The sequence below is a fragment of the Mugil cephalus genome, chromosome 13, assembly GCF_022458985.1.
Source record: "Mugil cephalus isolate CIBA_MC_2020 chromosome 13, CIBA_Mcephalus_1.1, whole genome shotgun sequence".
Lineage (NCBI taxonomy): Eukaryota > Metazoa > Chordata > Actinopteri > Mugiliformes > Mugilidae > Mugil > Mugil cephalus.
The window spans coordinates 15,869,237-15,891,247 of NC_061782.1; the positions used below are offsets into that span (position 1 = coordinate 15,869,237).

At 42.6% G+C, this 22,011-nt stretch overlaps 1 protein-coding gene across 4 annotated transcripts; it reads right to left on the reverse strand.

Moving 5' to 3' along the window:
* Window positions 1-3: 3 nt before the first annotated feature.
* On the reverse strand, window positions 4-21,880 carry slka (STE20-like kinase a). Of its 4 annotated transcripts, XM_047603726.1 has the most exons (20): window positions 21,261-21,880; window positions 17,683-17,847; window positions 15,925-15,973; window positions 15,313-15,462; window positions 14,378-14,450; window positions 13,882-14,076; window positions 13,578-13,659; window positions 13,294-13,425; window positions 12,039-13,211; window positions 11,821-11,951; window positions 11,305-11,428; window positions 10,875-11,054; window positions 9,228-9,320; window positions 7,221-7,292; window positions 5,233-5,362; window positions 3,947-4,071; window positions 3,657-3,851; window positions 3,071-3,196; window positions 1,848-1,961; window positions 4-1,675 (listed from the first exon to the last, which is right to left on the reverse strand). In XM_047603726.1, exons 1-20 carry the CDS (start codon window positions 21,408-21,410, stop codon window positions 1,529-1,531), a joined length of 3,606 nt encoding a protein of 1,201 aa, XP_047459682.1. In that variant the 5' UTR covers window positions 21,411-21,880; the 3' UTR covers window positions 4-1,528. The 4 variants fall into 4 exon arrangements, with proteins under 4 accessions (XP_047459682.1, XP_047459684.1, XP_047459683.1 ...); XM_047603728.1 differs by lacking the exon at window positions 9,228-9,320; XM_047603727.1 differs by lacking the exon at window positions 7,221-7,292.
* Between the last annotated feature and the right edge of the window lie 131 nt (window positions 21,881-22,011).

Sequence of the window (22,011 nt, forward strand, 5' to 3'; positions counted from 1 at the left end):
ATAAACAGTCAATATTTTATTTACAAGGGAGAAAAAAAAAGTCCATTTATAAAGACACATTAAATACATTTGATCTGGCATCAGAAATGCGTATGCTAAGAATATCCAATGTAGTTGAATGACACGTCAAAATGCTGTAACTCAACAAAATAAAAAAATATTTGAACTCTGTGGGTCGACTGGTGTAATTCACACGACACGGTCTCTAATAACCCCGATAAAAATCCAGCATTCATGATGAAACGCTAGTCAGTGTCGGCTGATGTGGTAACGTGCACTGATGATACGCAGAGGCAAAATAAACAAACCGTCCATACTTCGCTCGTAAAGTTCAGCAGCGTCGTACGTCTCCCGACACACTGAAGTTAACACAGTTATAGCATTGGTCTCGACAAGAGCAACAGTACAGAGCGATTACAGCATCGATATATATCAAGGAATAATTAGAAAACTAGATGTGGTCATAAAATCCTAAAGGGCATATTTGAAAAAAGGAAAATTACAAGTTTAAAAAAAAAAAAAAAAAGTAGGCGAAAACAATTCAGTCAGTTAGAATAGGCTTGGGTGAGACGTTTCCTACTGCATATTTTTTTTTTCCTTTAGCTCATGTGGCAAATAACAGTGCAAATCAACAGCTTTACATTCCTCTAGTATTCATTCTTCACAACAAATAATTTGCTTGAACGCAGCTTGAAATAACTCCCAGTAGACGATCCGTTCCATGAAGTAACAGGTGAACTCTGCGTTTATGCTGCGGGGACGTAAAATAAGATTTATGTGCTAAATAAATATTCATTTTTGATCGTTCATCTCTAAAGATGATAAAATGCTTGTGGTAAGCACAGCATTTGATTACAGGTAGGTACTCACTAACACAGTACATTCTTTTATCAAGCTGCTTGCGACTCCCATGACGACATTAGACACAGAAGACTACACAGTCGGAACAAAGTCTCACAACTACACACCGTTTTCTTTCGTCTCCCACTGACAGAGATCCACTTTACATGCAGCAAAACTTCCACGGACTTGGCATTTGTCACCAGGTTCATCTAAAGTGATTAAAATAACCACTCGACCTCTTGAGATTCGGAGCTGAAATTATATTTAAGTGCAAAACATTCACTGTATTTACTGCAAGCTGTAGAAAACACAGGGAAGGGCAGAAAAAAAAAAAATAACATGAGGCACTGGAGATCATTCATACTGCAGCAGGTTGTGCTTACAGTTATCTCGTAACTGATCAAGGACCAAGGTTGACTTTTAAAAATCTGAACATGCTCCAAGAAAGTGCATATCATCATTTAAAGAGCTTCCCCAGCAAGCAGAGAGAAAACTTCATGTTAAGTGAGGCACGTCATGCTCGCTAACGGTGGAGACCAAAGCAGTGGAGAGATGGCGCCGATCCACCAGGGGGAGTCAGGGAGCGCAGTCTGGTTTGTTATTTTTATTATTATTATTATTGTTTTTTTTTTTTTTGTTTTTTTTTAGCACAGACACACAAACACACACGCACACAGACAGAAGGCTATAACCCAGAGTTGTGCAGGTTTGGGATGGGGTAGAATTTGGACACTCGACTCTGCGTGGTGGGGTTAAGGCATTCGGATTCACCGCTCATCTTGAAGAAGACCTCCTGCTCCTGGAGCTTGCGCGTGAACTCCTCCTCTAAAGCCTGCAGGGGGCAGCAGAGACAAACAACTGAGTCGGCCACTTCAAAGGTTATACAACAAGAAAACTGATAATCAGTCTGAGCAGGCAGGATACTGATACCGATCATAAAAAAGAGAAATAGTAAACAGACATTAATTCCTGAGACAGAGAGTACACAGAGCGTAAACATTTACCTTCTTCCTGGGTCTTAGCTTCTCTCTCCACTCCTTGATCTCTTGGCTGTGCTCCTCGTCCAGCTCCTTCAGCTTCTGGGTCTCGTGTTCAACCAGAAGGTGACATTTCTCATTCTGAAAGAAAATGTGGGAAAACTCAGTGTTATTAATTAACCTGACGTAGATGGAATACGCCTATTAACATCTCTTTTCTTTTTATTATTTTAAACCAGCAAGGTGTTTTAGGTCTTTTGCTTCTTCTCTACTGCGTCTTCCATTTGTCATTAATATTTAATGCTACGTCAACAGTTATTTTCATTACATAACGTATTGTATTTATTTCCTTCTAGCCTTCAGCCAGTCATGTCTGAGCCGAGGCTTCACGACTGCATATGCTATTGATGTAGCAAGGCCAGCTTGCGAGCATTTGTCTGACATGGGAAATGTGCAGGATTGATGATGCCTAATGTCAATGATTATTATGGCTGTTAGCAACAAGCTCTGACAGCAGACACAATAAGAGCAGTTGCAGAATGGCTTAATGGGATCAATAATACAGAGAATGATAAATGATGGCTATAAAAGACTGGCACGTGTAATATTAACAGAAATTTAGTCTGGTATTACACACAATAACCTGCTAAGTAGGCGACACATAATCAATGCTGTCTACTGAGATTTTAAAGCTACATCTCAGTGTCTTCTCAAGAACATAAAAGAGCAGATTTCATGTAAATAAATGAACAAAGAATGTGTAATGACAAGCTTAAGTGCTCTGCGGGACAGAGACGGTGTAACCTGTGCACATAGCCTACACCACTGCGAGACATTTCTACTTGTGTCCTCATCAGTCCATCTCGCTCTGTAATAACGCCACCATAACACTAGTCAGCGCTGTTTCTTTTTTTTGCCAGTCGGGTCCATTTTTGTTTCTACTTCCTGCTTTGTCATCTGTGGAGACTGAAACCTTTGCAGAATTTTCAAAGTTGAGTCTAATGTTTGTATCTCTGAACCTCCTCGGTAACATTTCCTCCATTTGTTTCTTTCCATAAACAATCCTTTTTATTCCTGGGGAGGTGCACGTCAGTCTACAGCGTAAGGGTCTGATTTCAATTTCAGAGTTTATGTAACTATGTATTAACTAATGAAATTATTTATTTCATTCTGAAAAATGCACAAAACTCTCATTTAATTTAAAGACAAACAGACAGAATGAAAAAACAAAGTGAGTGTTTTAGCTCCACCTGCAGCTGTTGCAGCTCCCTGACGTTGGAGTCACACTGCAGCTGCAGATCTCTCATCTGGTTTTCGTGTTTCTGGTGTTGATGGAGCCTCTCGTTCTTCTGCCTCTTTTCTTCCTGCAAAGCAAACTGGAGCGCACAAACAAAACACAACAAACAGCTTTAACAACAATCCTCTGCGAAACAGAAACACTGCACCACATGAAGGTATGAAGTGATTTGACGTGATCTTTGCACGTAAGCTTTTGTATGTGGATTCAAACAACATGTGTTTTAGGATGTATTTAGTTTGGACAGTCTTAAAAAAAATGTAGTGACTGGGGGAACATATTTTAGGTTTCCTATAAGATTTGTCTTATTTGGACAAAGCTGTAGAGAACCAACACTGGGAGGATGGTGGAGACACTTGTAAAAAGCTGACTGGAAAGTTGACGGGCTGCGCAAACAAAGAGAGCTGTGTTTGTGTTGGGCAGGTGTGTTTGTGTGCCAGTGTGACACGGTGCTGCTAAAAATAGACGCAGCGTCATTTAAACTGACAAGTAGAAACGGTGAATAAGCATCATCCCGAGGCCACGGTGTGTGTGTGTACCTGTTTTATCCGTTCTCTCTCCTGCTCTGGGGTGACGGTGCCCGCGGCTGTGATGCGGAGGCTCTTCTTGAACATGGCCATGCGAGTCTTGGCATCGCTGCGTTGGATCTTGGGCAGACGTACTCTCTCCTGATTCTGTTTGTTCTTCATCTCCTCTACTAATCGCTGGTTGTAGCGCTGCATCTGCTCCATCTCCTATTAAATGCGCACAGTGTCCAGCGGGTTTAATTCAACGTATTGTTCTGTTTTTTTTGTTCCTTAAAACTCTACGTTTCTCCTGAATCTCTTACTTTCTCGTGCCTCTTCAGCAGCTGGTGTCTCTGCATGAAGTACTGGTCTTTCAGCTGCTGCTTCAGCTGCTGGTGCTTCTCCTGCAGGTGGCGCTCCTCCAGCTCCCACATGGCTGCCTCTCGAGCTGCGAAACGAACACGTGTGTGAGCGACCGACCAGAAACATCACACAAGCGAGTGCAAGCGGGCCAGCATGTACATGCATGACGAGTAGAGGGATGAAAACAGAGTAGAAGGGGCATCTGGCAGCGACCAGACAGGTTGAAACGCGTCAAGTCAAACAGAACGTCTGTATTCTCAGGTGTCTGCGTGTCAGACTCGGTATTTATACTCCTTGCAAGAGAAGGCGGCATCACTGAAATACACTTCCTTTACAGGGTGACAGGTTGTTGCTGGTTTCGTGTCCGTCTGTTATGAAACTTTGAGACTCGAAACCTGCACAGGATGTTTGAGCTGAGCTGTTCTTCATCTTGTTTAATGGTAACATAGTGAAAAGTCCTCTTCACACAGGACTAGTATAACCTGGGATTTTTAATATTTTCAGAGTTTGACTGTAAACTCTACTTTCTTTTTTTCTATTATTATTATGATTTGAGTAAAACTGTTTTTTTTTTTTTTTTAATCCTGTGAACGTGTTGCACACAACACAGGCGCGGGGGAGTATTTTCTACGTCTCCTTGGTAACTGTATTGAGTACTAACCCCATATAAAGGAGGAAATAGGTCACACATGTGCTGCCTTTAGGTGCGTTAAGGAAATCGGAAGCAGAAGTGTAACCATGCTTCTCGTTATCAGCCCGGCTTTAAAACAGTGTCATCACTGCATTTACTACACACCTATGACGACACTGTCAAGATAACAGAACAATATGTAATAACAACTGCAGATTTGTGTTGTTTGTTTCAGTGCAAAGAGGAACATATAAATCCTAATTGCCCTTCGGGTATAAATAAAGTTTTTTCTGATTCTGATTAGGAGAATGTTTACATTTAATAGTTTAATAAACTACCCTTTAAAAAAAATAATAAGGGCAATTTGGGTACACTGCTGTCTGCTCTGTAGTCCTGGGTCTCAGTGTTGTGTTCTGTCCACTCCTCTGACTAAAATTACAGGTAGAAGTTATTTCCATTAACAAAAATGCCTCGTCTTCTATGTGATTTTGTCACTTTGCAAATTCATGTTGTGGACCACATTAGACCCTCTGGAGGGCCGCTTTTGGCCTGCGGGCCACACGTTTGACGCATGTGGTCTACTCTGTGAAGCAGTTCTTTCTCCGCGCCTCTTACCTCTCATTAACTGCTGCTTGTGGTTGAGGCAGTCTTTCTCAATGGTGGCGATCTCCATTTTATGCTGCTGGATGATTTTCTTCAGGGCTCCATCCAGCTCTTGCTGCTGCTTCTGTAGGAACTCCTGCTCCTGAAGAGTCAGAGGGAAATAAACGGTAGAGAAGAGCGATGAGGACCAGAACATGGGGATCTCAGAGAAAGAGAGAGAGGGGGACAGCAAAGAGCAGAGACAGAGAGTTTAAAAAGAAAATAATGTCACAGTAGAAATCATCTACTGTGTCAAGGCTGCCTGAAATAATGACACTTCAAAGTCAATGCAACACAGATGTCACTTCATCAACTGGACTCGGCAGAGGAGACACTCAGAGATCATGGATGGCAACGATCCACAATGGAAGTGAAGAGAGAAAGAAGGACAGTTAACAATTCGGTAAAGATTCAGATTCAGTCGTATGTAAGACAACATCTACATTGACATTCATATCGTCCAGAGCCCAGAGTGAGACGCCAGAATTAACTATTGATTTAATTCTGTCTCTTTAAACTGAAGTTAAAAGTTTTTATCAGCTAATCTCTGGTGCCTAATAGCTGGGGGCGAACATCTATTACTTAGGTCTAATTAATCATATAATTAAGCTAAATTCTATCGTTATAGAGCTGAATTCAAATTAGGGGGTTAAATAATTGCACCGTTGCAAATTTGAACTCAACAGAAGCGTCTTATGTTCATCTTGTGTCTGTCTGTATTTGGACCTTGGCTGACAGAGACAAACATGATCCAGACAGAAGAGGATCGATAACTGCACAACCACCGCGCATACCAGACTCCAACTAGGCTTATGCAGACATCATACACCGATCAGCCATAACATAATGCCTACCAGACTAATCTTATGTAGGTCCTGTTTTGCCCCAACCCGTAGTAGAGGCACGGACAACACTACGCCTCTGCAGACGTGCTGAGGTGTCTGGCACCAAGGCGTGGTGGCGTGGGGCTTCCAGGGATCAGACTTCTTTGTCCAGCACATCCTACAGACTGATTCAAACCATTCCTGAACTACTTGTGCTGCGGCGGGGAGCATTATTCTGTTTCGGGGTACGTGGGTGTACATGGTCTGTAGGTAACTTCCACATCAGGACATTACCCAAACCATCACACTGCTTCTGCTGTCTTGCCTTTTTGCACAGTGTCTTCTCCAGATTAGCAGCACACACGCACGCCCAGCAAAAATAGAAACCAAACACGACTCATCAGATGAGGAGACCTTTTTGCTCCGTGGTTAGCTTTAAGCTGTGGACAAAGGTCAGCACTGACACTGGTCTGTGGCTTTCAGCCTCAAACTAAACAAACTGTGATGCGCTGTGTAGTTTATTTTTTTTTCTACCGGACCACAGTGGCAGCCTTCAAACTTAAGTGCATCAGTGACCCTTGGCCACCTGTTGTTCACCACTTTTCCATTCTAAGTACTGACCAGTGCAGACCAGTAACACCCCACACAGTTTTTGGAGATGCTCTGCCTGGCCATGACAATTTGGCCCTTTTCAACATCACTCAAAACTTTACACTTGTGTATATGCCCTGTCTCAACTTGCTGCCTGATATATCCCACCTACAGGTGCTACGAGGTTCGTCACTTCACCTTTCAGTGGTCATAATTATATGGCTGATCAGTGTAAACACCACGTAAAATACACAGGCCGGATGTAGGACATTTGCGGACCGGTGGAGGAGAAGTACTGAGCAGGAGAGAAAGAAAGAACCACCGCACAAACACAGTGACGACAACACTCAAAAAAAAAAACACAACCCCAACGCCGCTCATGCTCCCCTGTGTCGTAAAAAAGTAAAAAAAAACTGGACCATCACAAACTATCCCGTCACTTCACTTCACACACAAATCTAAGTATGGGCCAGAGGCGGGAGGAAGAGTAAGGAGGAGGAAGGTGGAGGGGGGGTGGAGGGGGACGGGGGGGTGGGAGGCACTTACATCCTGCATCTGAGCGTTGAAGAGTGCGCATGAGGACAACTGAAAAGACTGTATCATAACCTGGGCCACTGCCTGCGGAGGAGAGCACACAGCGCACTCGCCCTGATCAGCAGCACACAGCAGGCCGAGGACCTCTCACACACACAAACACACACACACACACATCAACACCAGCGCTCACACCCATTCTGACTACGTTACGCAGGAGGTGGGTTTTCCACTGAAACTCCACTGAGTTCGTGGCTCACGGTTCTGCATGAATGTTAGCAGGAAGTCAATTAATCAGTTATTCTGTCTCGTCATGCTTGAAAGCGGCTCATAAATCCAGCGTTTCAGTTGAGTCCAGCTCGTGTAAAAGCGGTTTTGTTACTTTCCATGCTACGGGAGTGTTAATAATGGCAGGGTTACCTTTAAAAAAAAAAAGAAGAAAAAAAAAAAGATATTTGTCCACGTGACTCTAGTTAAAAGATGATAAAAGATGCACTGGAAGTTTGGAAAGGGCTTTCAGTCCGTCATGTCTCCTGTGGAAACAAAAGCTGTGTCTGCAATCGCTCTGTCGTTCATTAATTCTCTGACCACTACATGATCAACGCTGAAGGGTGATCTCAGGTGGCTGCTGAAATGAGAGTGGACACTTGTGCATCATCATCACTGTCACAGACTATCATCATCACTGACGAGTGCGCAATGACATTAAACTAATTTCCACATCTCAGGGTGCAGATGTTTTCGAATGTATTGTTTGTTTTGACAGAAGAAGGACAAAGATAAGTTTGAAACACTGAAGTTTTAGCTTTGAATTTAACACAGGTGCGGCTGTGGTTGGTGGTTTGAAATGCCTGCGACTGGAAGGTCACTGGCTCAATTCCCTGGACTGATAGAAAGAAATGTGCGAGGGAGGAGTGAATGAGAAAGGTTGAAGAGCCCTTGAGCAAGGTGCCTAACCCAGTGAGCTCCCCGGGCGCTTAATGTTTATCAAGAGTATAAATATACTATGTGCAATAACATCACACCTCCAGGTTTCAACACTTTCATCATTTCCACTACTTGTTATGCACTGTGTACAACTCATGTTTTTGCATATATGCCAATGAATCCATTTTATTTTATAATTTATCTTCATACAGTCCACTTTTTACTCTTGTTATTTTACTGCCCCTGTTGCATACTGCAATTTCCCCATTGAGGTACAAATAAAGTTTTTTTTTTTTTAATTCTAATTCTAATTCTAAAAGCATATAGGACAACAAAAGTACTTTATAGACCTGGTGGCTACACCTGCATGATCAGACAAATCCGTAAAAGAGATAAATTCTAACTTGACAAAGTTTATAATGGAGACGTGAAAAGTAACTCGTGTTTATTACTGAGAGCAGCAGAATAAAATAATCTACATAAACACCATAGCTAAAGATGACTTTATACTGAACTGTATTATTTTTGTATGCGCGTCTAATTTTTTCTTCCTCCCCATTTACAATTTTAATAACCTTATGGGAAAACATTTGTATTGGATAAACCAAATATTTAAATAGGATTTGTGTAGCGACATCCTGTGCAGGTGTTTAATACGGATCTGTGATGTGAATGATATATTAGATGAGCTGTTTATATATATATATATATATATAACAAAAGGGCGCCTTTTGTTTATTTAGTGAATAAAATGCAGAACAGAATAAAGAGTGTTGCATTGATGCAATAATACTTATACAATACAAATAGCTCACTGCTTTGTATTTAGAGCTAAATATAATCATGAAAAGTAAAAGGGGCAGCTTCCTGATTAACTGTAAATAACTTATGCACGGTATTGAGAAAATGAATGAAGCTTAATTGGTAGCAAACTTAGAGCGATTACAGACACGGCCATTCTTTGTGCTCGTGTGCATATGGACACCGTACAACGATAAATTTGATTACAGGAAGAGTGAAAATGAAGGTAAGGACAGAAAGAAGTCATCCCTCAGCCTTTCACAGACTGAGAGAGGGAAGGTGACGCTTTACCTCTGCAGTCTTGAGGAGCGATAGGTCCTCCTTTACGCGTTTCATGAGCTCTTTTCTCATGTGTTTGGGCGACTGTCCGACTTCCTGTTTGACCTACGGTGTTTGCATGTGCAGAAACCGGATGATGCTGTAAATTCTGAAAGTCTAACAAAGCCGTCCAACGACAGTAGGACACATGCACGGACCCACTCTGAGAGGAGAGATACCGTATCCAGCCACCAACTGATTTTAAGTCTGCATGCTTGAATCCCCGGTTCAGAGCTCGACAGGACTGTCAGCTTGAATGGCTTCGAGTTAGATTGATGTCAAAGGAGAGATTTGACTGGCAGAAGATATTAGTCTCAGAAACAGCTCCGTCTACATTATTTGCTTTCAATTAAATCCCACAGCCATCAGTATGATTGTTTTGATTCTTTAAATTAAAGCAGAGTAACTGAGTTGGAATTGTTTTGACTTCACGCTAATATACAGATCAAACATGTTCAAATCTTTAAGGATTATGTCTGCAAATAACTTTTACTTTCTTTAAGGATTGATGTGTTGAATATCGTTAGCTTCCTAAAAATAATGGCCTAAGTCATTTTTTTTTACATTTTTTTAAAATAATAAATATCACATATTAAATATTTGGTTCATTTTTAGGTATTTTCTGAAAAACCTGGGGAACAAATGACTTGGGACGTCATGTTACGAGGGTGTCGAATTTCCTAAAAGCTGATCCTCACACATGAAATTTGACCCAAACCAATGCTCGTAATAGTTGTTTATAAATTTCGATTTATCGATGAATCACTGCAGCTCCACTGTGGACTATTCCATATCAGTTACTCTGAGGCAAGGCTTTTATTTTTCCACCCAAATGAGCCCAACACCACAAATCTTTCAAAGTTGGCCATCGAGTGACCAAAGCCACCTCACACACTCACATACGAGACACACGGTTAGTTAAATACACAGTTTCAGTACATTTTGAATGAACAGTACAACATTGCAAAACAAACATAACAAGGACACATAAAGAGCAACGAAGTACATGACTGAAGCCTGAAGCAACTGCACCCTGAAATATCTTTAAGCGCTCTACAAATAGTATGGGAATAGCTGACCCAGAAACCAAACTGGAAGCGGCGCAACCGACCAAGGCATCATAACGCACGCTGCCCCACTGCCGCCATATTAACAAGCAACCAAAGGCGCCCAGCAAAGCATTTAAAAAGAGCAGAGACAGAGGCAGAATAAACATAACAAGCCTAACAAACCATCATTAATATACTGGGTATGAAGCTTAGACTGAGACTAACAAACAGTTTGGTAAAAAATAACAAATAGATGCTAAGTATTTCTTAGGAGTCAAACAGAAGCCTTGGGGCAGATGAATAATGGAAACGAAAACATGGAGCGCGCAGCATCTAAACAAAGGTAGCGCAGCCATCATTTGCACACATATTGTAAGAGCAGGGCACGCCGCTCCCATAGGATTAGTAACACGCAGCCAAGTAAGCCACCGGCTAAGTTGTTAAACACATGCACCATTCAACAGCTCGTACATAAACGGCATGCAAGCTTATGACTCCAAGCTGCCCCAGTTAAGAGCTAATCAACCCACTAAAGCCATTTTCACACAGTAGCGGTCATGCAGCACGGTACCTCTTTCTTCCGGTTCTTTAGCATGTTTTGGAACTTGGAGAGCTCCTTGTCTTGATCCCCTTTGATGCGTTTGGCCTCGTCCCGGAGACGGCTGGTGTGATCCTGCTCCAGCCGCTCAATAGTCTGCTTCTGTTTCTTCTCAAGGTTCTCCACCTCTTGGTCGTACTGGCGCTTCTTAGCCTGAACAATCAAAACACACCAGCATCAGTCTGACAAGGTGCCTCTGAGAGTGTCACTAAGGGATGAAGAGATTTATATTTCACAACAGAAAAGCTACATAATAAATGAGTCGGACTTGTGTCAGGGTTCCTCATTTTAACCCCTCTTTAAATTTAGATCGACCTGAAGCTGCCCGTTTCCTAGGAGTTGGCCAAACAAAAAAAACAAAAACAAAACATCACACCACTGCAGTTCCACAACAGTGACTCACAGTAGTTTCCTGTTCAAAGCGCCGGTAGATCTGCTCTCTCTGCTGCTGCAGCTTGTTGCTCAGCTGTTGCTGGGCCCTCTGCTCCTCTTTCTGGAGGAGGCGCAGCTCTCTCAACTCTTGTCGCCTGAAGAAACAACATTCAAACAATAGCGTCGTCATTGTGCCACAGTATCGTCTCATCTCCAAGTTAGCAGTTTACTCATTAAATAATTTAATGTTTTTATTAGATTACTGGATCCGTTTCTATTCTGTATATCACTTTAACAATCATAGACCCAAATTATATTAAATATTCAGATAGCACTTGTTGCTGCAGGATGTCTCATGTTTTAAAAAGGTAACATAGGAGATGACAGTCATTTAACGCAGCGTTAGTCCTGGGAGGTATCCTATCTGGCATTTGTAAAAAGCTGTGGGAGTTGTGAAATGAAGAAGTACTATTTAAGGCAGACGTTTTAAATGGGTCGTCCCACATTTAGACGACCAGTGTGTCAAGCAGATTGGATACGGACGTACCTCAGGAACCTCATCTCCTCATTCTTGGTGTCGTTGTCCGTCACTATCTTTGATGTGGTCACACTGACTTCCACACCGTCCACCATGAACTTTCGTGTCTTCTTCAGGGTCTTCTTCTGACGTTTAGATTCCTAACAATGATCAGGAATGGTTTCAAGGCTCATTAAGATTAAGAAGTGTTGATGATAAGAGTGTAAGTGAGGAACAGATAATATTACCTGCAGAGACACAGAGCCCCCTTCTTTGCTCTTTGACAGGAAGCTGGAGATGGACAGATTGAGGTCGAGGCTGTTGCTGTCAGCAGCGGAGCTGCTCCCAGAGTCAGAGTCCTTCTCCCCATCGGGTTTGACCACAGCTGGGCTTCCTTGCTCTGTCTTCGTTTCTGAGTCGGTTTCACTCTCCAGGACAGAGACAGCATCCTGAGAGGTGCTTTCATCTGGATGAGTTGCTTCTTCCTTCGCTGAGACCACTTGCTCTGAATCCTCAGAGGAGTCTTTGGCTTCATCACCGACTCCATTTGTGGATTCAGTTGGTGCTTCGGTTGGTGCTTGTTCCTCCACTTGATCCTTCTCTCTAGTCTGACTGTCCTCTTCAGGTCCATCTGACTCTAGCTCCTTTGGTTGCTCCTCTGGCTGAATTTCTAAGCCCTTGTTTTCTAACACGCCAGTGGAAGACTCATCTTGACCTGAATTTGTGTCCATGTCTTCATTTGTATTTGTGTCCATTTCACCAGATTCTATATTCTGTGTGTGCACGTCAACGTCTGTGCCATTAGCCATGTCTTCTCTCCTGTCCTCTGTCACCTGTGTGGGTTGGGGCATCTCATCTTTGTTTTCTTCTGGTTCTGTTATGGATTCAGGTTTTTCTGGTGTATCGTCAAGATGCTTTTCTGATTCTTTAGATTCTTCTGGACCTGCTGCATTTTCTTCTGGTTTCACCACCTCCGGCTCCTTTTCTTCTTCTAATACTTGGGTAGGTTCATCCTCCGCCTTCTTTTCTTCAGCATCTTTCTCTTCCTCCTCCGTTTCTTTACCATCTGTAAGAAGTTCTGGGCTACCCACAGTTTCTACAGGTATTTCTGGCTGTGACACCACAGGCTCAGCAGGAATCTCTTCAACTTGATCGTGTTCTGGTTTGGACTCGGTTACTCCAGAGGCCAGGTCTTCATTACTGGCGTCAGACACCTCCTTGAGCTTCTCCTCCTCTGTCTTGTCCACCTCGCTCGTTCCCAGTCCTTCATCAGACAGCTTATCGTTGTTTCGGTCATCAGTCCGCTCCACCTCCACCTTTTCTGTAAGCGATGTGAGGGTTGAGGGAGTTGGCGGGACTTTGTCGTCTTCTGTGCTGGCCACGCTGGCATCTGATGGTGCTCGCTTGTGTCCAGGACCAGCCTGAATCGACAATTAGAAAAATACAGATTATCACAACGTCATTTCGTGACCATCAGTGATTTTTAACGATAAAACTACATACCATAGGTGTTTCCGGCTCTTCTTCCTCCTCCTCCTCTTTGCTGTCCTCGATCTCTTCAGTGACTTCAGCTTTGGCCTCGGCTATGAGCTCTCTGAGAGGTCTGCTGTCCGTTACACTGGTGACGAAGGGATGCTACAGAAATGGAAAGAAACAAAAATTTAATAAAAACAAACATTTTTATGGACTATGTATCTGCATTCGATAGGTTAAACTTCCACCTGCACAGGCGGTTGTGTACTTTGCGTGAGATAACAGTAGAGAGTGAATGGAGTACGACAGCTCACCTGTAGAAGCTGCGCGGCGCTCCACCTATTGTCCACATTCTTATCAAGTGCTTTCCGCAGAAAGTCTTTGAATTCTGATGACCTTTTAAGAATAAATAAAACGGAATCAGTTTATTAGCCCTCAGACAGAGGAAGTGTCTCTGGATGATTGTTGACTTAATACCTTTATTCCTCCTGTAGCCATTCACTCAAGCATTAAAGATTCATCGTGCTTTCACACATTACAACACTCCACATATCCTTATCTCTTATCCGGAAACATTCCAACACCACCTCTCCAGATACCACTTGCACACCAGCTCACCAGCGAGAGGGATGCATGAGCGTGGGCGGCTCGGACTTGGCTATTTTCAGTAGCACCCTCATGGGATTCATCTCGTGGTTGGGTGGTTCAATCTGTGCCAGCTCGATGAGGGTTACCCCGAGGGACCAGATGTCTGCCTTGTAGTCGTACGGACGGTCTTTGGATGTTTCGCACATCACCACCTCTGGGGCCATCCTGTAAAATTCAGTCAGTGGGTTTGTCAGGGCGTCCGTGCGTGCGTCTTTCTTTCCTTCTTTCTGCTTCTCACGGCTCAACTCTCTTTCATTTTCAAGGTGCGAAAAGGCCAATAAAATAATATGTGTGCATATTTCACCTTGGTACTTGAAAGACATTTATGTGCTTGAAGCAAAGGTCTTCCAACACAAGTGCATTTCAGTTGCTGCTTCTGCCATTATCCTTAACTCAGTTGTGACTTTTGTGATCCTCTAAGAGGATTACCAGATGAAATGGGGTGAAAGTCTTTTGTTTGACTTACCAATATGGAGTGCCGATGAAAGAATCTCTTCTCTGTAACGTCTTGGTATTTTTAGCAGACACTCCAAAGTCAGCTGAAAGTAGAGATGAATTATGATTGTTTGGTCAATCAAACTTTACTGTGTTAAACTGGGATTCGTACATAGTCATAACTAAATATGAACCCCAAAAGTAAACAGAAGGGGTAAATTTAGAATTTCTTTCATAATGCTCTTATCTTATAATCTGTCACCATTCACACTTGTGCTACCTGTGCAGCCATTTCAGCCTGCTCCCTTTTTCTCTCACAGCATGTACACGTTACAGAGAAAAATAGCTCTATCATTAAGTCCCTGGTGACTGGCTTGATAATTATTGTTTGCTAGGCTCCGTCATGACCCTCTGCCTACAGAACATGAATCATCGGGGAGCCAGCAGCTATGGATGCTACAGCAGCAGCATCAACACTTTTACTTGCTGGATCATTATGTAACCAATTCAATGTTTCACCAACTCCTCTACATGCTGTAAGTGTTGGATAAAATACAGACAGCACACAAAGTGAGGAAGTCATTAAATTGAGGAGAACTTTCAGGAATGAACAGACAAGAATCAGTTCGGTTTGTAAATTTTGAAGCTGATGAACCAGCACCCACATCCAGCAGAAATGACGTCTAAATAGACGGTGTAGAAGGAGGGATAATTTCCTGTGCTTGTCTGGGCACTGAGACAAACGAATGAGGAAACGCATTTTGGACCAACCACCATGTGTGCGTTGCTGCAAAGTGTTGTTGTATTTCTTGGGAGGTGCACACCAGACTACAGTATCGGTTATGGAGCTTGATACATAGCTATATGTATACGTGTTAGCTATAACACATGTGGTCCTTCCTCAATGAATAATCCCTCACAATACATGAATTATTATGATGAATGCAGCAGCAAAAGATGATTTACCCAGTTTTACGTCTCCTTCCAAAGAGAGGAGAATGTTCCCGGCTTTCAAGTCTCTGTGGATGACCTTGTTCTCGTGGAGGTAGATCAAGGCCTCCAGGGTCTGCTTACACACCACTCGGATCTGTGGCTCTGTCAGGGGTCTCTCTAGTTCTGTGGACGAAGGCGGATAAAATGTTGGTGCTGTAACATTTCTGATTCACGATTACAGACGCAGAAAGGGCCATCTGGATGTATAAACATACGACGTAATGCCTTTGTGGTATCCAACAGCAACTGGAGTACAAAACTCCACCCTTATATCAGCCAGCATGTATGACTGGACAAATCTGGGCGAGTCACGAAACACAACAGAATGGCAACTGTAAGAAAGGGCTCTGAGGGCTTCAAAACGAGACTGAAACTGCATTCAGCAGAAGTGGACTAACCGCTCCTTGAAACCTGAGCTACGATAATTACACTGCCGGCCTCTCCAAGTGGGGAAAGGGAAAAACATCCCACAGAGGAGGCTTCTGCATGGAATAAAAAGAGCTGGCACTCAGGGATGGAGCAAAGAAAAACCCTCCAGAACTTCGTAGTGTTTTTCTGTTTCCTTCAGTGAATGAGGGGACTTACCCAGCATGATGGCATCGACTGCACCACCCGCACAGAACTCGATCAGAATCTGCAAAGTGAAAGAAAAGAAATGCAATGCAAAGAAGCCAACATTTAAATGCTCTCATGGCACATTATTTGCTTAAACAAAAATAATTGGCTTTTTATCCGTGGAAGGTGAACAACATGACCTTTATTGGAAGGAAACCTTATTCTATGTTATTGATTAAACTGTGGAGTCATTCCAAGGAGCCAATCAATGCGATACTAAGCAGCAACACTGAACTTCCTCTACAGACATGTCTTCTGTTTGGCATTCACTCCTGGTTCGACTGATAACAAACTAGAATAAGTGACTGGAACTTTCTCTCAACAATATTATTGTTGTAATATTGTTAAAGCAATGTCTGATAAATGATGACTCATATCCTAGATATTTCATCACACCTTCAGTTAAGAAAACAGTTCCTCATAACCCCTCACAATATATTGAAGAAACCAAGCCTTTAATCCTCTTTCTTTCTGGGACTACAGACAGCTTCATTTTTGCAACAAAAACTGTTTATATGGTAACTATCCCTATGAGTTAAGGAACCTGTGAGGAGGGGGTTTCTCTGATTGCATCAAATAAAGCTGGGGTGAGTGGTTCCACAATGCAGATCTTGTGATACGCTTAAACCTCTAAAATAATACAACAACAATGCATTTGCCCGTTCACAAAGGACATTTGAATTAACGACACAAAGACGCTTTGTTTTGTTAACTCAAGTTAGACTCTAGCGCGCCGCCACGGTGTTTACATTGGATGGAGAACCCCGAGGGCACAGAGATTACATAAGTCTAACACTTTTTTGTACAACTCTTATTGAGATGTTAAACTGACAGATTTCTGACCACAGCTGTGAAAGATGATGTAATGCACCCAGCCAAATCATCTGCGCCGGCTTTGCCCGCAAAACCTTCCAGCTCATAGTATCATATGATACACAAAAATCAATCAAAGCTACAACCGAGCACCACCCGCTATTCAGAGAGTCGAAGAACAGACGGAAAGTGGCTGCTTCTGTTCTGTACGCCAACATATAATGCCGCGGGAATCTCACTTTTACCTTGCTTGACAATTATGCAACATCCTCTATCTGCGAAAAAACCAGGGCCACGTTACGCATTAACTCAACACACGCAAAGCAAAGTCAGTTACACATTCATCGTGCTGCTTAAAGGCGGGGGCCAGAGGGACAACGTGCATGAAGCTCTGAATAATTCACGGGCACTTTCTCCGGCCACCAAAACCACTCCATTATCTTCCCATAGTTGCGGCCTGTCCACAAGGGACAGTCACATGACACCACCTCCCAGGACCTAATTGCTTCGAGGCCTCTTACTGCGCATGGAATGAGATCCACTGACCATGTATTAAAAACTGCTCTCTGTGCTCCCTGTAAAATAGCTGGTTTATGAAGCAGATCAGCGACTGCATTTTTTTTATTTAAAAAAAAAAAGCTTGCATTTGAAATGCCCTTTGTGATATTATTTTTGTAGATTATCTACTGTGATCCTGCAGCAGAACATGCAGACCGAGCCTTGGGCTAATTTTGGACTATAACTGTGGGACAAGTTGAGCTTTAACCTCTTCAAGACAACAAACCAAATGCACCATTGTCCTTTAATAGTCAAATGTTTAAAGATCATAACTTGGTGCGTGTGATGAACGTGCGAGACTGGATCACTGCTTGGCTTTAAATCAGCAACGATACATAAGGGAAAAAACTTACTTACCCAGAGTTTGTCTTCAAAATAGAAAGCGTCCAACAGTTTGACAATGTGATGATGGTCGCAGGAGGCCAGGATGTCGATCTCGACCATGTAGTCCTCCAACTCATCCTCTGTCTTCGTGTCAATAACCTTAGCAGCGGCCAGGGTCCCATTCTGCTTGTTCTGAGCCTGAGAGCAACGTTAACAAAAAAAAAAAAAAACGTGTAAATGATTGAGTGCATTCCCACCACCCAAAACGTACGAAACAGGAAAGAAACGAGAACAGGGGCATTGTATCCAAGTACACAGGTCGGTATATTAATGATGTTGTTGGCTGGACTACAGAACAATCTTGGCTTACTTTGGAGTTATTGTAGAAAAATATCCATCAACAATAACAACTGCTTTCAAGACAAGAACTGTTTTATAGCTTGAGGACGTGATGTGCAGCTTATAGGAACTCCCTAGAAGATTGCTTCCCTATGAATACATTTTATGAGGACTAACAGCACGTTGTTACGAACAGAAAAGGATCATTTTTTCTTCCTGAAGTCAAAATATTTACAATACAACCCATCATTTTTTGACCTACTCTAGCAAAAGGGGATTTTGTAAAACCTGCTCACGCCATCTTCCGCCTTTCCTTCCCTTTCACTTTTTTTTTTTTTTTAATATAAACACTTAAACATCAGATTAAGCTCAACATATATATGTGAAGTTATATCCCAAAAGCTTCATCCCCGATAAGGCTGCACTCAAGAGACCGACTTATAAAAATGGCCACGGACCCAGTAAAACAAGTGGCTACGAGGTTATTTTTGGGCCAACTCTGGATGTGATGTTTATGGATACAGACACAATCTCTGGGAGTTAAGGAAAAAGAAACGGGAGGGAGTGTTATGACCAACTGCTGCCGAGTGTGTCAGACCCTATTTTTACACAGTCCTGACCTGATACACTCCCTTTCTCTTTCCCTTTGTTCTGGGCGACACCTGTCTGGCACAGGCCATTGCTAGCACACACACACAGTACACAGATTCAATCTTAGCGTCACAAGCACGTAGCTCTCAGTGACATTATACTTATACCCTAACATGTCAGTTCAAATGCACTGACAAAAGAGCCCTGCACTAAATCATTGCATCATGACAGTAACATTTGTATAAAATAAGACAACTGTTGATTCAACTTTTGTCTTTTTATTTTGGAGGCACTGATTTGTATAGTGTTGAACCGACACATGTTTCTATTATTTTGACAACCAATTTGACAAACGGATTTCAGTCGGTGGACTAGGTTAAAAAGAAATACAATACAGTCAATGCAGTTTGCAACTTGCCAATCTGTTCTCCGTTAATGAGACTGTCTTTCATAACAGCCACAAGTCTGACTTGTGTTTCTCATATGACTGCATTGGTGCGTTAACAAAGTTGTATCAAAAAACTAACCTAAGCACTCTGCCAAAAACAATGTCTATGACACACCTCTTTTTTTCTCCCTCGCTAAACATAAAACAGCCGATTCACACTGTGGTGGCGATCTGTGCACCCCACCCAACGGAGGCAGCCATTAAAAGCCTGCGAAGTGACTGACGAAACACACAGCGTGTGCTGGCGGCGACGTGACTAGATGAAGGCAGCTCTTCCCTATATTCTAATGTGTGGAAAGAGGGAGTCAGGTGCACTTGTGTTTACCTGCTTTACAACTGTGGCATGAGAGGGCACGGTGCTCTACCGGTAGATTCGCTGTAAGCAAATCAGCTAACAGCACTTAGAAGCAAATGAAGGCAAATGAAGTTGTCTGGGTCATTAGCCACATTATGTGATCCCAAGAGCTCCAGGAAGAAACAATATAGGAAGAGTGATAGGGATTACTCCAAAATATGCTGTACTCTCCATCTCTTTCCTTTCCTGAAAGTTGCGTAACCCCCACTCGAGCTACAGGGACATGAACAGCAGCCCAAAACTAACACAAACACAACTAACAGTGACTTAGATTACTATTACTACTATTAGGTGGTGGAAAACAAAACCACAGACACCCTGGCACACAGTGCAACCCAAAATTGCAAACCACAGCCTTAGAAACCCCTACTCTTTGACACTTTCTCACCAAACCCAGAAAAGCCCCCACACAGACTGCATTTGTTTTGCCTCCTTTTTTAAAAACAAAATTATTATAATATATTATTTGTTTTACCGTTACAACAAATAATGAATGAATTCACTCTTAAAGCTATTAAAGAAGAATACACAGATAAAGACAGTGTTCACTGTTCCAGTTACATACACGCAGGCAACGACACAGTAATGTACGTTTTTACACTTGTACAGCAGAGAAAAAAAAATGGCGCGCCAGTGAAAATGAATGAAAAGAGTCCTGCACTCAATGTCCTTTCATGACTGTTCAGCTCACGTTGGAACCGATATAGAAAGGTAGTAACTCGAAGGTATGAACTGTACGATTTTGGAGGAAGTAGTCTGTTGAGTTGTAAAAACCGTTTAAAACTAAAAGAGCGTGTCTGTTATTTCGCCTTGCCCACTGACTTAACTGAAATGGGCTCATAATAATGTAAACATGTGTTTGTATTCAACTGTACTACAAACCACAGCCTTCACAATGAAAACGCAGATGAATCAACAGCTCTCCGTTATTTTAAACAAATGCAGAATAACCTTCACGAAAGTTAATATTAAATGCGGGACTGTTATTCTCGAGTGTGTTGGTTGGTTTGGTACCTAATGGACTGACAACTGAGGATATCACCCGCCTTCGCTTATCAGGGCGGTTTGGAAGATCCCCGCAGCACGACTGCAGAAGCATCAGGCTCCAAATAATTCAAATAAAGCTCCCAAACTTTATTAAAATTAATCTGACTCTGTGTGCTGTATCCAGCCACAATGCATCACACAATACTAACAGCTGTTAATGTCACACGCTTGGTTCGGAAAGGCCAAAATGAAAGACGCTGGGTTTGTTTCTTTTCTGTTTCTAATAATACCTTAGATCAGTACCTTTGCAGCTTGTGACACAAGACTTGTGAGGGGAAAAGTTGGATTTTACGTGTACAGTTGGGGGATGTATGCATTCTGGATACAATCTTTCAGCTGTGACAGACTTTATCTGTGATTTCAGCCTTAGGTAGTACAAGTGTGCATTGGTTAAGCCATGATTGTTTATTCTGTGGAAGTGAACCACACCTTTAACAGTTTGAGCAAGGCCAAGTGCAACTCAATGACATTGCAAAGTCATACAAAATGAGCTGATGGTGTAATATTATCCTAAAGAATAAGGAGGATCACCTTTGACACACTTACTGGTTGAGTTTAGGGTGCAAGCTTCTTCCTCAACAGGAAGACAGATAGCAAGCAAGGAGTCAATTGCTGTGAACTGTCATTACCCAAAGAAAAACATTCATTGGTGGAGATGAAGTGGCCTGTGTTTTAGAGGATGTGGCCCGAAGAAGAGCAGAAGAGCAGCTCCAGCAGCTGCTGTCATTTTAACCTTACATCTTATGACAACATGCTAAACAGCGGAAGCAAGTGTCTCGAGAAAAAAAGGGAGTCAAAAAACCAGAAGGCGGATGAACGACGTCAACTTACCTTGAACACTTTCCCAAACGCACCATCTCCCAGTTCACCAATAATGTCCCAAATCTCCTCTGGGTTCACATCTCTGTGTACATGCTCGTACTGCTTCTTCTTCTTGTCGGGCCCCAACTTGAATATCTTCCGAAAATTGAAGAAAGACATGTTTTTTTTTCTTTCTGCCTGTCTTTCACTACAGTGCTGTGGATGCGGTCTCCTCGGTTATTTCCGCCAAGAAAATATAACGGCTCCTCCCGACGCGGGGCTCGAAAGGCTACCGGAATAAGAGCATGCAGGCGTCAAATGGAGGCAGACAGGCCGGTGTCGTGGCCATTCAGCTACGATAATGTCAATTATAACTTCCCTTCGACGACACTTATTCACAATCACATCATAGCTAGCAGCCTCTTCGCAGGACGCTGAGGTGGAGGCGGAGGATACGGAGAAGAGTTTGATCCGCTAACGCTGCTGTTTCCGATTCACACTAGCGAATTAAAACCGCAAACATCGAGTGTATCATCCCACCGGAGGCGACGTCTATTTTCTATAATTTAGCTGTGGATAAGAAAGGGACCGTGAACGGACCTCATGCTTCGACTGGTTGACCACACAGAAGTTAGCGGACTAGCATCAAGCTTGATAGCGTATTATTAGAATTTCCGTTATACCCCTTCAAAATAAGATCTAACGGTAGTGCGAGACGCTGTTTTGGTTGCTGGGAATGGAAGATTAATCATTACTAATGCATTTAATTCTAACATATGCG

Coding starts and splice junctions, on each gene's coding strand:
- slka (XM_047603726.1), bottom strand. CDS start 21,410: ATGTCTTTCTTCAATTTTCGGAAGATATTCAAGTTGGGGCCCGACAAG. Junction 11,429..11,820: donor GAGGAGATGAGGTTCCTGAG/GTACGTCCGTAT, acceptor TTGTTTCTTCAG/GCGACAAGAGTTGAGAGAGC. Junction 3,197..3,656: donor AGAGAGAACGGATAAAACAG/GTACACACACAC, acceptor TGTGCGCTCCAG/TTTGCTTTGCAGGAAGAAAA.